Source organism: Haemorhous mexicanus, chromosome Z (assembly GCF_027477595.1).
Source record: "Haemorhous mexicanus isolate bHaeMex1 chromosome Z, bHaeMex1.pri, whole genome shotgun sequence".
Classification (NCBI taxonomy): domain Eukaryota; kingdom Metazoa; phylum Chordata; class Aves; order Passeriformes; family Fringillidae; genus Haemorhous; species Haemorhous mexicanus.
The window spans coordinates 18,446,643-18,464,577 of NC_082381.1; the positions used below are offsets into that span (position 1 = coordinate 18,446,643).

The 17,935-nt window shown below is 36.7% G+C and overlaps 1 protein-coding gene across 1 annotated transcript in view; it reads right to left on the reverse strand.

The window, feature by feature from the left end:
* Positions 1–17,935, reverse strand: part of EFNA5 (ephrin A5) — a 207,922-nt gene that overhangs the window by 27,917 nt on the left and 162,070 nt on the right. Inside the window, exon 2 of the mRNA XM_059837089.1 lies at positions 11,156–11,448. Coding sequence (XP_059693072.1) covers positions 11,156–11,448 — 293 coding nt within the window. The remainder of the gene's footprint in view (positions 1–11,155; positions 11,449–17,935) is intronic.

A 17,935-nucleotide genomic window follows, 5' to 3' on the forward strand; every position in this document is an offset into this window, starting at 1 on the left:
GAAAAAATGAATCAAAATGTGCTAAAACCACAGATAGACACACTTCTCATTTCTCTTATTGGAAATCTGGATTTGCAATGAATTAAAAAATGCGGGCCTGGTTTGTTTTTTAACCTCATTCTGCTTTGTTGATTAACCTGTTTCTGATCTTAAAATGAATTACACCGTCTCGTGTCTCCACTGTATAATTTTATTAAGGAGGCGACAAATCACACTGGCAGTGATGGTCCACGTTGAAGTGGAATGCATAGTAAAATACAATTTTCCTCAAACAAATTGCCAAAGCCGTTAATCTTTATCTAAATGCCCATAATAACTGTTTTGTTCCCTGTGACAGTTGGGAGAAAAAAAAATGTCTTCCAAAAATCATTCTGGCAGCCAAGATGCTTGTTAATAAAACCTAGAGAAGCATTTGTGATTAATATAAATTACTAATTCCTCTTTTAATGCCTAAATGTGACAGTGACTAATTTACACAGATTTGCTTAAGCTGCCACTGAGTATTTCAAGTGGGACTGCGAACAAAAAAAATCCTGTTGCGCTGGTGTATGTTTCTAAGCAAAGCTACCACAGGGGCAAGCTCTACAGATGAGGAATCCTATCTCTGGCAATAACTTCCAAACACACTGGTTGATTGTTCTTCATGGGCCTGGGGGAAAGAGCCAGCAGTGAAACCTACCCAACATTCCCCTACTATAAGCTGGAAGTGGCACATTTTGTATGGGCATGGAAGTCTGTTGAAACAAACTGTGAGGGAGCTGTTGGTTTTGCTACCTAGTTGGAAGCACTTTTCAGTGGTGCAATGGGAGACAGCTAGGATCCTCCTAATTTAATTTTGAAACACATCACTGCAACAAAGCATGTCAGCTGGAATGTGGGTACTTTGCAGAACACCTCCAAACAGCTGCCAAGGAGATGCATCCTTCCTCAGAGGCAGCCTTGCTCACATTGTTCAAGTGAGAACCATGTAAGAGAGGTTTCACACCACCACTCATGAAAAATAAATAATAGCCATATTTTAAGGCTTCAGACAACTGGTTCAAAAATAACTATCTTCGTCTTGTAATAAATGTGTTTAAAATGTATTCTTAGACAACCACCAATTTCAAACTCCAGTAGCACTATAATTTACCTCCTTATATTGAACTGCTAATAAAATAATTATTTTATTAGTTATTAACAGGAGCCGCATGAATAACTTCATGCCCATGGAGCAAAACTAATTCATGACTTATCTGTGCATCAGTAGCCAGAAGAAAAGAGGTGTTGTTATTAAGCCCTCTTCAAGAGGACAGGCTGCATTCCTTCACAGTCCTGAAGATCCTCAAGAAAGGCACTACATTTAAGGTAGACAGCAAGTCCTGCTGCAGCTGCTGTTGCAGATCCTGGCTTCAACCCCAACCACAGGGCTCTGTGCTGTAGGATAACAGTGTAGTCTTCAATGCCTCACACCTGAACATCTTATGCAAAATCTCAACATATTAGAAGTAGTCCAGATGCAATTACAGGTATTAAGATAAAGGAAGATGACCCAGTATTACCGACAGCAGATGTGCAAAAAAAAATCTACTTAAAATGAAACCCAACATCATGTCTTCCCAATATGCTCACCTACAGCTCTTAGGACATAATGTGAGTTGAGCCATTCTGGTTTATTTTTGCCTGAATGCATTTTGAACACCACTATGACTGAATTGTCAGGGCTCTTCAAATTGATTAATATATCTCCATTCTGATTATCTTTCAAATAATTAAGATCATTTCACCCCCAGAAGATCAGCAACAGCCATTTTATTCCCCATTACTATAAAAAGGAGCCTGGTTACATTTGTGCATAGAGGTATGATACAAGTTAGATTTTGATACACCTTCAAGGCATTCTTAATTCCCTAAAGTAGTGCTGTATCTAGCTGGCTATACCTCTTGATACTTTAATTATTAAATATGCATGATGTAAGTGGAAGGCCAGGGAGACTTTAGAGACAGTAAAGATCTCATTTGGCCAATAATGCGGACGACATACTGTTTTTCTGAGGGAAAGTGAAAACATTAGAAATGCTGAAATTTTTTTCTGCAATTTTTCAGAATGGAGCATTTCTATTTACTTCTGAATACTCTTTTGAAAAAAAAAAGTCATATTCTACATGATTTATACTGACTTGCCAAGAATCTTGGAGATAGAAGTATTAACTGCATGTTCCATTTTGAGCCCAGAGTCCTGGACACCCCATCTGAAGAGGACACATTACTTGGAAATAAGAAGGTTATTGAGAATTCTGTAATGTTTTCCTTTTTCAGAGACTCCTCTAATATCAGAGGGTTAGATAGATTAGAAACAAATTTTGTTTTTTTTAAAATTCAGGTATTAAAAAAAATATGGAGCTGGATGCTGAATATTAACTTATGAAATAAGATCATCAGCCAATTGCTCAGCATGTGGAAGTATTTTTTCATTGAGGGAGTTTAGTTTTGGTCTAGTGGCTGCAGGCATGCATATATAATCAAGTTTGTATCATGACACATACAGTATCACCCAGGAAAGTGCTGCCTTGGTGATTTTGTCTGAGGAACAGAGAGGCTTAACATGCTGATGACATGGAGGCAATGAAGTACAACACAGTTATTCCAAATGTCATGCTATGCTATTTTCATTTCTGTTGGCATCTGCTTCATGTTACGAAATACATACCTCCAATACAACAGCTCATTAAACAGGTTTCAGTTTGCTCAGAAATCAAATTAGAATACTGTTACAGAGTTACAAGTCCTCATATAATTATTAGTATTACTCTCCACTTCTGTGAATCCTTTCATCCACAGAATCCACGTGCTTCAGTTTATTAATCTCATGACATTCCAGCGAAGTACCACTGCAATGAGTTTCACCCACCAAGTGCAGCAACCTCTGAGGTGTTAAGTTGTGGCTGTTGAACATCAAGACTGATTTAAAGTAAGGAATGATTAATGGTCCATCAGGATTTAAAGAGCTGTGAGCAATTCATTCAATTGTACTTCCAGCAGAACACTAAAATTTAAACACTTACTTTTAAGAAAATTGAAATGGGATTTTTACAAGAATCACAAATGTAAAAAAAGTACAGTCACCAGTAGGAAACATTTAGTCTTAAGGCAGGTGCCTCACATACGGATTCATTAAGTTCCTAATGCTCCCTAAAAGCCTTTTATACACATATTTTTAATATTTGTGATTGGATGATCAGATAACAGTCAATATATGCTTTATTTTTCTACAAAATGAACTGGCCTTTGTCAAGCAGCTTAGATGAGAAAGAAAAGAAGGCAGAGAAAAGAAAACCCAGTCATCCACTTTTCTGTGGTCACTCCTTTACCCTTCCAAATGACCAAAATAATTACTTTCTATTAAAGATAGAAAGTAACATGTCACTGATCTTCACATGTGTGTGAAGACCTTATAAAATATGCTATAGACAATGTTCAGAGATGCAAGGGAGTAAAACCTCCCCTCTTTTATTTTTCTGTTGCTGTCAGGACCTTAATGGCGCTTCAAGTTTTGAAGCATGTGAATCCAAACCCTCTTTTTAAAATTTGCTTTCTGAAAGACATTCATTCCCTTTGAAAAACTCAGGCAATAGAGACCAGTGCTTCCATGGGTTCTCTCTTCATTTTCTTACATGGATCTCTCCCAAGTCCCAAATTATTCAACAGCTTTTAATGTTCCCTTTGAGGATTCTAGGAACACAACCAACGTCAAAATCTATTAGACACTGGTGATTATTTCTGCTTTCTTTTAAGCAGGACCAGTACTTAATCTTTTTCTGATGCTTTCTAACAGAAACTGGTCCTTTAATCTAAACACTAGACTAAGCTTGAATCCCCTTTAAAGGTCACCTTCCTTGTCTGTTTAATGTTATCACAAAAAATATTTTTTAAAGTACACATTTATCAAACCCTTTCAATTGCTTTGATTTCATTCAGAACATCTCAAGTGATTCTAGTAAACCAGCTATCAAAGCAGGATTTGTAGTGGAGTGGCATGTCTGATCCCACTGCTGTCAAAGAAGAATCATTGTTTATGTTGATCGGGTCTAGATTGAAAGGTTAATGGGGAACCTGGCAATAAGCAATGTTTATCTAAAAGAGAAGGGCAATTAACATGCTAAAATGTTTGTGATTCCCTCAGCATCCTTTAGTAATGTTCTTTAGTTAACCTTCATTTTTCAGTTTTTGGTGCAAACCAGGATAACCAAAGAGAGAGTTCCAAAAGTCATCTTTGTATTTTTAAAAATCAATGAGGAAAAGTAATCACCAGGAGACCCTGAATTAACTAACACCTGTTGAAGACAGGCTGCCCTTTTTCACTTCCTGGAAGACAAATCCCATCTTCACTTTCAAAGCAAAAGATATGCTATTTAGGTCAACCATTTTGCAACTAAAACCACTTTTTAATAGAAGTTTAGCCTACGAGTAAATAAACTGACTTCATTTTTCCCACTATAAGCCAAGTATGGTATGACAAGATTTACCATCATCCTGCCCTACTCATTCCTCTAAAGCTCATACAGCTCTCTAAAGCTAAACTTTGTCCCAAGTCAAATCTTTGATTTTGAGTCCCAGTATTTACAGATTTAAGACAAAAAAATACCCAAACTAGGCCTTTTAGAGCATGTAAGTCATTGATATTAGAGGACATAAAACACCCACAGAGAGGTTTTCTGAAAGATTTTTTTCATACAACTATGCAGTGAAAAGATGACTGCTTATTAAGAAACCATATATTCTAAGTGCTGGATGATTAAAAAAAAAAAAAAAAAAAGAAAAAAACCTGTAATTTCTACAGTAATACCAGTTAAATATTGTGCTACCCCAGCACAATATTTAACTGGGATATGACAACAAAACACTGACTGACTTCCTCTAAAAATTTAAGTAATCTAACCAAACTATTAGCCAAATTGCCAATAGTAACCTTTGATTGATTTTTATGTTCTTCAGGATGCACATGAAAAGTCTCATCATTTTCTTTAAATTATCTCCTTTTCCAGCATAAATTTTCTCAGGTAAATCAGGCTCAAAATCTGAAAGTGTACTTACGCCCCCAGAAAGCACCTCCCAGCAGCAGACCTATAGTCAGCAGCATAAACTGCTGTGCTGACAACACCAACTGGCTTTAATAAAGCAAGATCTCCAGGTTTATAGCAGGGTGATTAAAAAAGCAAGAAGTGTAGTTTTTGGGGGGGGGCTCACATTTACATTTTCTGATAAGACAAAATTACACTTCTCAGTCTTCCTGTTCTTGCTCTCACTACATCAAGCTAAACCTCTAGCAAACATGGAGATCCCTAAATCAAATAACCATCTTACAGTGAGTCATGCCTGCTCATGCAAAACTTTGATATCCACTAATATTAAACTGGTGCTCGAGCAAGAGCAATGAGGTCTATGCAGCTGTTTAATATATTTTTTTTTTTTAGCACATGAAAAATACCTGTTATAGCAACTATTACAATCAATTATAGTGAAGATTTCTCAGCAGTTTTCTCCTGTATAGTATCACAGGCTAATCAACCGTGCCTCTGCAAAGTCACCTTTCTTAATTCTCGCATACTGAACCCAGTCCTGAAAGAATAATATCAAAGCTGGCAATCTGGAAGCTTCCAGGATTTTCCTCATATTGTCTGTGTTAATTTCCATGAAAAGTGAACACTTCACTTCCTATGCTAACTGCTGATTTATAGAGGGATATGCACAGTTCTTCTCTGTGAGTTAGGACTTCTAAATTCTGCAAATAATTCTTCATTAAAAATCAAAAATCCATAAAGGACCAACAAGCAATGGTAGTTTTGAGTGGTAGTTTTGAGTCCTGTCCCACCCCCAGCAATTCAGTGGCTAAGACACTTGGAGAGAGAATTTCAGTATGGTTCAACCACAAACATTTCAGGTGGAAAGTAGTGAACAGGCACAGGGCAAGTCAATGACAACAATATTAATTATGCTTACATATTGAGATAAAAAGACAGTAACCCTCCCATAAATCAACCTGATCAAAAAACGTGGAATTGCACAGGATAAAGAAAAATTGATAGAGAATTGTAGCAGAGACTAAAGAAAAATAATAGCACAAACAAACACTCAACTCTTAACCAGTCACAAAACATGGTAGGAGGGGGTAAAGTGAGCAAGTTTAGCTTAACTGTCATCAAGAACTGCTACTGGCTCAATAAGACCTCAGATAGAGACCTTATTAATACAAAAAGCTAACAGCATAATTAATAGACAGAAGTAAGAGATGTAGGTATTAAACCACTTTTTTCTACTACTGTTCTTTCCTTAAAATCCTTAAAATCAGAGAAGCCTCCAGATGTCTGTAGAATGATTGTCCAACTACCTGGCAGCTATTAGAGAAAGATGACAGCAGGATGCAAACTGTTTCACAGTCTTTGGAAAGGGATGAGAACAACTTCCAGAAACAGAGGTGGAACCAGCTGACAGAAGACACAATTTTTGCATTAGAAATAATGTAAATCACATGTTTTCTTATAGAAGGAGCAGCTAAGACTGCCAGTATGTAATATCATTTGAATAAAAACCCTCAGAAATTTCAGGAAAAGAAGGAATTAAGTCAGAGAAACAAGGGTAATGGGGAACAAACCCAAACTCAAAAAATATCAAGGAAACAGGTAACAGCCGGTCTCTTTCAGTTGTGCATATGCTTCTTAATAACATATAACCATCCTATACTCCTTTTTCTCATAGAATATATTCTAGAAGAAAAGGAGTATAGGATGGTTATATGTTATTAAGAAGCATATGCACAACTCAAAGAACAATTTTACAAACTGCTCCTTAATTCAGCCATTAACTATTTAAAAATACTACACATGAACTATTTAAAAATACTATTTTTAACCATCATTAAATTAAAATTGTAACAGGACACTATCCTGATGTGATCACAAGCAATAAAATTTCACCAAAGCTTTCTCAATTGACAATCAGAAGCTTCATGCAAATAAATGGTGGTAACAAAGGCACAGTGATAGTGACACATTAAAGGTGAGAAAAAAACAGCATAAGCATTTTGAAATAAACTAAGACACATGCAAGAGATAAAAATAGAAAGAAACAGCAGCAAAAAAAAAAGGTTATACAAATAAATCACAGGTTTTAAACTTTTCATAAGGATTTTTAAAAGATGAAAGGGGCTTCTTTCTCAAGAAGAATGGAGGAAAAAACCCACAAGTTATGTCTAGATATATAAAAAGTAAAGCCTGCTTACTGTTAGCAAAAATTGTCAGAATCTTGTGGAGAACAGAAAAGAAGCTAGAGAACTGAGAATAAGAGCAAATCTACCTTGTTGTTCTAGGAAAAAGGTAGAGGTGTATATAAATGAAAAGATTCACAGTGATCAAATTACTAAATAAACAATATACATAAAATCTTGGAGGATATTATAAAAATAGCATAGATATTTTACCCATAGGTGAGTATAAATTACTGAATTCTTCTCTGAAATAACTGGACTGATGACTCAGAGAAAAGCATGTACCACACCCTAATGTTAGTAAAACTTTCGATACTACACTGGTGCTTTCAAGAAGAGAACACTTTTAAACTCTAGCTTAAATCAACAAAACAGTTTGGTTTGGAAACCTAGGTCAAGATTCTGCAGAAATCTGTACCAGCCTGCTTCTAGACACATCCTCCTCCTTTTTATTTCAACAGCCCTGGTATATATGTGCCAAATTGTCACTTACACTTTTACTTAACACATTAACAAATTATCTGCAATTAAGTAATATAAGAAATTATATTAACATTTTTGAACGTACAATTACGTAACATTCTACATTTTAGGATTTTTTCCCTTCCTAGCTTTTGAGTTCATCTCACCTTGCACAGAACCAAACCTTAACCTGGATACCAACATTTATTCTCCCTTCCAAAGGACATTAAACTCAATGTCATGACACTATTTTGTTTCTGCTTTTGCTACATTTCATTTGCTTCTGTTTCAGTAGCAATACTATTTTGTTTGTTTTCAGGCTGGCATACACTAACCTGAGATGAGCACCTGATAAGAACTAAGTAAAAATTGAGACTTCAGGTCATGATCTATTATTTGCTTTCCCCAGCCCCACAATGTGCATATCATAACTAAATAAAAGTTAATTTCTCTGTAAATATTTAATAACCTTTTCTTCTTTCAAAAGCAAACTCAATCAGTACTTTTGATTGCATGACTGTAATGTTGAATTCAGTTGCTCAATGTAAATTTGATATCAGATGGGTAAGATTTTTTCCTTGCTTTATCCTAGAATGAACATGCAAAGAATGGAGATCCAAGTTCATCTGAGCAATATGTGAGGGCAATGGCATAACAAAGAATGGTATGATATTTTCCCAATGAACAGTTCAGACAAAAAGACAGTAATTGTTCACAAATTATTTCATTTTCTGAAAATAATGGAAGCAAGCAAAGCAAGCCACATCCTTAAAAGGTAAACTGAATATTTTTGACAGAACACCAGACAGTAATGAAGCTAACCAGCCACTTCATATTTCTGTCTTTTCAGAGGTCTAGACTACACAGCATATTTTGTAACCCTTTAACAGAACATGCCAGACTGATCCTATATAGTCAGGTTTCCCTCTCTCCTGCAGAGAGGGCAAAGGTTTCAGATTTGCTAAGCAATGGACTCCTTGCATGGCAAAGCAATAATTTCTTTAGCATGCAGATGCAGAAAGGTAACAGAAATGGTCTCCAGAGCCTGAACTAGCAGCTGCTTACAATTTTGATGAGGAAACAAGCAAACAACATTTCACTATCTTTCTTCAGCATAGACTACGAGAAAAATATTGCAGGATGGACAACTGTGCCCTGAGAAGGTCTGCATATTATTGTTAACTTATTGTACAGTGCTTCTCTGAAACTTCTGCAATGTCAGTACCCTTGTTAATTCCCTCAGCAAAGCAAAGGATGAAGGAAAATCTACAGAAAAGAAGGAAAAATGCTTTTGTGTCGCTAAAACACAACTAAAAATTTGATTTCAGCTAAGCTTAGCTTAAACTAATATTTTTCATCTCATTTCTATTTTTTTTTTGCTATTTACCTTTCATTAAAAAAAAATCCATATGAATGCAGTTGAATATCATAAAGCTTTTCAAATTTTAAAGCTCTTCAGAACAATTGTTTTGAAGGGAGCCCTCAATTGGGGGGAGGGTATAGATTTTTAATGAAAATTATATGATTTTTAGTGACTTATTGAATTTGAGCACAAATGAGGAAAACCAGGCATAAGCAACCTGGGTGTATTTAAATTACAGTATCTTGCTGGAGAGTTCGATGGATTTTGTATGTTCTGGCAATGATGCCAGAACATCATTAGATGTTCTGGCATCATTGCCAGAGCAGCCCAAGCTGAGATTTCCTTTTAGAAATCTCAAGACAGCCCAAGCTGAGATTTCCTTTTTTTTTTTCCCTTCATTTTCACCATTGGTTTTCTTCTTCATTAAACATTTTTCTTTTTTTCTTTTTAAAAAATTTAGAAAACCAGGGGTTTTTTTCAGGCTTGCAGCTAATGACACCATTCCAGTGCTACATTTTATTGCACCTTGTGATGACAGACTGCATTCATTAGCTTAACTATTCCTGCTTATTTGACTGATCATGCTCTGGAATTGGATTTTAAAAAAACCTAACAAAACAAAACAAAAATCCACCAAAAAACATTTGCACAATTCCAAGGGAGCCTGATATCAGAATTTTGAATTACACAGAACTCTTGCTGAAGTGACACAAATAGGACTGGGCCTACACAACACAGATTTGTTTATCCCTGAACATTATCTACTTAACTTTGATATCTTTATACTATTTTTCATCTCAAACCGCAGTTTCAAATAACATTATTTAAAATATTATTTTTAGTATTATTTTTATTGTTGTGTTTCAGCACAAGAACAAGGCACAGTTTTTCTGATGAAAAGGCACTACTCACTAGAGGTTTTTACTTGATGGAAGAACAAGAAATTAATAGGAAACAATCCACTAAGAATGTTGTTTCCCTGTAGATTATGGAAGGAAAAACAAAAATCTCAATGTTGAAGAAATGAGGCTGAAAACAGGGATCATACATACTCAGTTTCTCTGGTGAAATGAGGTGGAATGACTGTTTCACAGTAAAAAGGCCAGCTACACATATGAAAGCAATATTTATTGGGATCTGTAGTCTATGTAAAGCTCTCAACTCTGTTGTCTAAAACTAAAAACAGGAAAAAAACTAAAAAAGCTGGAGCAGTAAAAACTTGTCAGGAGTGAAAGCTACAGGTACAAAAATGAGTTGATGAAATAAGATCTTTGTTGGGAGCATTAAACACATGAGATAGTTGAAATGATATGACTTGCACAGTGGAGTCAGGGAATCAGTTTGCCTAACCCACTGGGTTTTAACCTCCTGGTGTTTTCACTTCCTTAGACCCACGTGATGTCTCCTGCATCTTGTCTGGGTGCCTGGAGCAGTCCTGATGCAGAGATCTCCTCACAGGCTTGCCTCCTGCTCCCAGAGCACTCCTATTGCCATGCTGACAGAAACAGCTGACCCATGAAAAAGTTGTGGGGGAAAGGAAGGTAGAAGAAAGAAGCCCCTTGGCTAAATACTAGGATTTTTTTGGCCTGAGAAATTACAGTTTTAAATACCACTGGGGTACTGACATCAGCAGCATAATATCACTTAAGATCTACACAGACCTCACTTTCCTTGTGTGATAAATACTACAGAGATAAGAGTATTTCATCAAAGTAAGGTATGTGAGGTATTCCACATACAAAGGATTAATTATTTTTCCTCATATTTGGGGACAATTTATATCCTCCCCTTCTTGCCCCAACTCAGAATGCTGAAATAAATGTAATGGTGCATTTTGCTTTAAAAGTCAGCTGTGGTTCAGTGAAGAGGCTGCCATGCTATTTCATGTGAGAAAAGAAGCTATGATTTAATGTCATTTTCACTAGCTAGATTCTTAGCTAATGCATCTGGGGATAGTTTACACCTGTGTTCACTATAAGGCATTTGTATTTTATACTGTTTGCCCCTCCGTATTTTCACAGAGTATGGGTGAAAAATTGGATTTCTTATACCTGCTGTGTATCAACGGTAAACGTCTCCATACTCACAGATGTAGAAATACTCCCGGCCTGGCCTGAACTCAAATCCCAGTGAGAAGGGCGTGAAGAGCTGGAATTTTTCCGAGAACTTCAATGGTCCATTTGGGGAATGCGGCCGATTACACTCCCACCTCTTGAACCCTTTGGAAGTGTGATCACAGGAGCTGTAGCCATCAAAGTTCACCATGTACAGAACATAGCGTTCGGTCTTATCTTCTGGCACCGAGTCTTCATAGTGAGGGCAGAACACATCCAGGTAGTCATTGATGCAGACATCGATGTGGTAGTCGCCTCGCTGGAATCTGAAATCACAGGAAGAGTTCAAACATCAGCACAGTAATCTCAAGATGACCTTGTTGCAGGGTGACATTCTCATATGAAAGGGCATCACTAATGGCACTTCATTTCACCCCAGCCGTGCACATTCACTCTCAAAAATGGCCCTTACAATTCACCAGAGCTATCAGAACTTATTATGCTTATATATGATCATACAACCTTTAGGATAAAGGTTTTGCTCTATTTTTTTACAAAATAACTCTGTTGCTATTACCCACCCAGTTATAGGCTATATTTCTATGGTTTACTGAAAAATAAACAAAAAAGTGTCGTTCTTGTTTGACTGGGTTTTTTTAATTGAAGAAAGAAAAAAGAAGCAGCAAAAAAGCCAAAACTGCATCAGCCTTCCCAAATCAGTGTCTATATAAACATCTGCATATGCATGCAAATAAATAACCCAAACATATCCTTTTTTCTGTATCACTCAGTAATCACCCCTGAGCTGAAAGTTGATTTGACTGTGAGTACTTATAGTTACTACAAGAATTCAAACACGTTACTCTTTCGTCATAATAAACAACAGTTTGTCAAGAGGCAAAGAGAAGTCTGTATTGTTTTTAAAGAGATTTGAAAAGCAGTGCTTCTCCTTTGCCAAAAGTACACATTGAAGATGTTGCTCTGTTCAGATAAAAGGATTCTGGGATACAAATTATCAGCACTCAGCCTAATGTGACAGATCTGAATGAGTGCCAGCTGAGAAATGCAGTGCGAGGCACCAGCCCAGATGCATTTTATTATTGCTGTTATTATTACTGACGACTCCTTAGAGATGTGGGATTCTTGTTTGTTGGGGGTGGGGAGGATTTCCTCGTTTCTCCCCTGCATGTTTCACTTATGTTACTTTTCAAATGCCTCCTACAGTGTCTGGAAGTACGGGGACAAATTCCCTGCCTTCATGGGAGCTTATACCATGACAGATTTAACGATTCCATAAACCAGGTCTGTGCGTTCATTAAACTCCCTGGGGCAGCTAAAGAAACCAGCCACTGACCTACTCCACTTCAGGCTGACTGGGCTACTAGTAGCTTCTCTCTTTCACAGCTGCAGTTGTCAAGTGTACCACAGAGCAATAAAAAGGCCATGACAGATTTAACTATAATACTTCTTTTTAGCTGAGGGGTATATTTTAAACACCTGATGGGCTTGAAATCTGCCATCTGGATCCTTCTATCTAATTTCAGAGAAAAAGCAATGATTTGCTGGCCCTCCAAGGATAAATTCAGAGCAAACTACACCTTTTCATATCCCTACAATAATTTAACTTCAATAAAATAGCTTTTTAACGGGGAAAAACTGAATACGCATCAAAGCATGATAGATCTGTATAATTTCAGCCAGTGCACAGCATCACAGTTCCACTCTATAACATGGAAAAACCTTTTTGAACCACAGTTCTTCCAGGAGAATTTACATTTATCAAAATTGTTGGTCAAGATACATATTTTTGTACTCCAGTGCTTCCAAAATCTGTCACCTGAACAGATAATGTCTTAACACTTTGCAAAAATGTATTGTCTTCAAACTGCCATCTGTTCTCTGAATCAGTTAAAAATATCCTTTTTTTACAGGTAATGAAAAAGAGTGTAAGATGCAAATAGAAAAGACACATTAAGGCAAGAATATCTCTATTTTTTGAATTACAGTTTTAGCAAGTAAAAATCGATACATACTTATATATGTGTGTTTGTGCGTGGACAGGATTTTTGTTTGTTTGTCTGTTTTACCATGTAGGTGATAAACTATTCCATTTTCTCAAGGTTACCTCTTTTATCAGCCTGTGCCTTCACCATAATGCCCAATTACAGTTCTGTGACACAAACTATATGCTTCCAGAATTATACTTCTGTAATACATTCAAGATCCACTAACCCTCTCTACCATTAGACTTTTACAACATAAATAACCTTATGTGAACTGCTTTTCCACGTTATCTTAAAAGTCAATGGAGAGCAATAGGAACGTCTGTTGTTCTGATGTTCCATTCATCCAATGTCTTTAGTACATTGTAATGAGATGGATCACGCTTCCAGAAGCAGCTAATTCTCTCCTTTAACCAAAAGCAGAGTCTGGAGAGACACTTCTCAGACAGTGTCTGTACTGTAAATAGCTGAATTTGAAGGGAAGAATCCAACTGCACAGCCCATGATAATGAAGATTATAAGAATAAGGAGACATACAACTAAATGTGTGATCACACCTTAATTCCAATTTCGCAATGAAATCAAACTTCCAATCTGCACCAGTGAGATGATGCAGAAAAAGCATCATCTGTCTCCCTTTCGGCAAAGTTTCCCTCTGTATTCCTGCTAAATAAACAAAACCACAATGTAACCATCCCTCTTTGATCACTGGTATTTTAGTAGATTCCATCTTCTTTCTTTTTCTTAAGTGTTGAAAAAGTTGAGTGTCTCCATTCATTCCAACACACCCCAGACTCTGAAGTGCTCCCTGCAAAGCAGGTCTGAGGATGAAGCACACAACCAAGTCCTTTTTATCCCAGTGTCTTTTCCTCCCATTCCCCTGATGTCACAACGATTTCATTAGTCAGTCATCCACCATAGGTAGGTAGTGTTTACATTTACAAGTGGAAAAAGGAAAGGAGATTGTGAATATTTTAGTTGATCTACACTGGGCTTTAACCAATGTTGTTGGCACAGGAGGGAACCTCCTCCAGAGAAAATACATACCAGGGTATTTTATCAAGCAGCTCTGAGTGAAGTCTCTTCACTCCAGGTTATTAACCAACTATGAATAAGAGAGCAGGTATTTATTTCCTGTCTTGCAATACCCTAAAGAAGTCAGTAATCAAAAACTCAGCAGGCATGTAAAGAGACGTAGAACTAATTTTACGTTTCCAAAGAGACTACAACATCTCCAACTTTTCTGGCAGAGTGAACTGAGACCATTCCTGTTTCTCGAGCTACAAGCAGCATGGTGTATTTACCTCCACAAAGAGGAAAGGTAAAGTCTTCTAATCAGAAAATTAAGGGATGGCCATGAGTAACTCACAAAAAAAATTCATCAGCTTAATACTCAAAGCTATTAAAGGAAACACTTCACAAACACACTTCCAAGAATTTAACACCACATTTGAGTATAAACCACTCAAATTTACACACATTTACAGGTTGAAAACCACTTACTTAATAGTATAATGACAGATATTAGAGTGAAACAAAAATTCCATTTCAAATTAAAGCATTGATCAATATTTACCCATCTATATACACCAAGGAGTGAAACATCTAAAGGGAAGATAGAGTCCATTACCAGACATTTGCAGATGTGACAGGAATAGCAGATGTCCTGTCCCTTTTTCCAGTCCCATTCCAAAGTGAAAACTTGCTATTATGTTACTGCTATACTTTCTCTTTTCCCAGTTAGGTCTTCATCCTGTTCTAGCAGGTTCTCACCCAGACTGCCATGCATTTTGGAACAATGTGGTTAACAGGAACTTTAATATAGGAAGAAACCAGCTATATCTAGATTTTGCATAACAGTACATGGTGTTGTGAAAGAAACAAACCAAAAGGCTTTTCCAAAAATCTCACAGAATCTACACACCTTTTTGCAAATAATGTCATTTGTCTTCATGCACTCCAGCTTACACACAGCAAAATACTGCTATTCTTCAAACATAATTAACCTTTGGTTTTTGTCAGGTGGCATTCAAACAGTGTCTTGGGAAGTTGCATACTACAAAGCCAGCTATAAGGCAGCAGCATTATAAAAGCCATTTTGAAGAGAGAGACAGATAGTTAAGTAGTTTCTACACCTAAATATTTCCATAACCAACAAACATAATCTTCCTACACAAAACTTGAACACCGCTTCCAGCAAAGCCTGTCAGAGGAATACTTCTGTGCTAAAGTGCCACTGATGAATTATCCAGGTATTCAGGATGCAGAGAGAAAACTTCATGGTTGTGTTAACCACTGAAAAACAAGACTAACAAAACATTCTGTAAATAATTAGCGCCGCCTGAATTCTGTTTATCCATTAACAAAGGGAAAGTACATGGTCTGTGTGCATGCTTCTCTTCATAATTTTAAGTTCTAAAGCCGAAGTGACTCATCTTGAACTGAATGCCTTTGCTGGTCACTGAGAAAAGTTACAATTTATTTAAACAGATATTTAAAACACAATAACAATTTTGTTTTGTTTCTCTCTTTCTTCCTTTCTTTCTTGGAATGAACACTACAAAAATCCAGTTTAAGAACAGCACAAATAGCACTAATTTTTCATTTAGATAGATAAAAAATTTCAATAGCTCTGCTTGTTACTTCTGCTACAAATCCTATTAGTTATATTCTATTGCCCTTCCTGTAAAATTGACACACCAGATGCTCTACTTCAAGATAAGTGTACTGGAAAATTTGCCTTTTACTGTGTCAACCTTTCTTTATTTGGAATCTGTTCTGTCAAATGTATGAAGCAAGGCTTCACTGCAGACCAGAAAAGACTCCAAATAACTGCTCTGACAATAAATTATGAAATTCTGGTCTTCAGTCAGGTATTGGAAGTTATCAGATGCAAATGATCCCTATTCTGACACCTGGAGCCTGCACAGCCTGCTAACACCAACGTGCAGAGGACACTGCCACTGCCAAATGCCTTGCCCCTGCCACCTTCTTCTCAAATGATAACCTGAAATGTAAAACAACATCAACAAAATTCACCCAACTGATTTATTCTTGGAGTAAATACAACAGCACAGCAAAACATTATTTGTTCTATTTACTAAGGAGAAAAATTTTCTGTGAGCAGCACACACATACCCCTATGAATGCTAGTCACTCAAATCCTCCTTTTTTACTTTCATGGAGGCTAAGCCACTTTTTAATTAAATTTAATGGAGACAGTGAGGTTTCAGAGAGAAGGCCATTCCTACAAATACCATGAAAAAAGCAAGCCAGGGGAGAAGATTCCATTGGTGTCCAAACTAAGGCTGAATCTCCAGTAGGTTAAATGTCATTAGGCAACAAACACGTCTTACAAATGCTCTAGGCACCAGAAAAATTTGAATTGGAAAAATATAGAAACAAATTGAAAAATTTTTGTCAACTGGTCATAAGACTATTTGCTTAAATGTTTCTTAACAGAGAGATGAGTATTGGTAGCTATTTGCACACACAATACCAAAACCCAAACATTTTCTGGAAAATGTTAACATCATTTAAAAGGACAACATTTTAGTTGCTCTCAGGATGTCTTGATTCACTATTCCACGGCACTGAGCTTGCCCATAGCTTTTGTCTGTGTTTAGATGGAAAGTGTAGTGCATTAGGACTATTCCAGGCTCTACTCACATGCTGTGACTAGAACATAACGGCATAACTTATGCCTTGTTATTCTTTACACTCTTCAAACCCCCTCATTTCAACCAGCTTAACAGCTTTAAGTGTGATGGGGGAAATCTTGTGGTTGTTAATTATCTGAGGGGTTGTGGGATTACATGTACCATTTTACTGCATAAGATAATTTTAAAGATGCTATTTCTGTGCTATGGAAAAATAACCTCTTTAATGCTTTTCTGCTCTTTTTACTGGCTTTTGTCACAACATTTCATAAACTCTGTTCCCATAGCTCTGCTGACATCAACAATGATTCTGAGGCACAAACAAGGAAGCAAAGAGCTATTTTAATTTTAGCTCTATTCAAACCAAAAGAAAATTCAACATTTTCCAGATGCTAAGAGAAATGTTTGCTAACAGTAGCAAGCCATTGACATTTTAGATCTCTAGCAGGATATTGCTACCCTGAGCAAGCAAACAAAAAAACCTCTCTAATATAAAGAAGCAGTCCATGACCTTTCAGTCCTCCGGTTACAGTTTCACAAGTTAAAACAAGTTCAAGACACCATGAAAAAACACTATGTAGGACATAAAATCAAGGCTGCTGTTCAATAAAACAGTATTCAAAATTATTCATAGAAAAGACAGCAAGCTAAATACACAATGCAGAAAGAAACTTATTCTCTTGTCATTAAGTCCTCTATTCAATTAGCACTTATTGGAGTAATTAAATACTGGGAAAGGATGCCAGGCTAATTGTTAGATTATGATAATTACGCAGCTTTGCTGTGCTACAGCTGATCAAAATAAGATGTGGTCACATACACTCGGCTAAAGCTTCTCTGCAATCATCAGGCTTCCATGGGAAATTTATTACTATAATAAGGCCACTTATTACTAGTTCATTATCAATCAGGCAGAGAAACTTATTATTTGTACCCTTCCTTCTACTCTTCCACCCACTCTGCCGGAACAAGCCTCCCAAAAGGTTGTGCCCTGGTCTCTGCCTTGGTCTGGCTCCCTTCCATCATAATTACACAGCTGAGAAGAATCAGGCTCCTGCACTTGAAAGAGTTCATCAGACTTCAGATCATTGTTTCATGGCTGCAAGCATCTATCACATTCCTTGAAAGGGGCAGGTGATCTCCCAGCATTT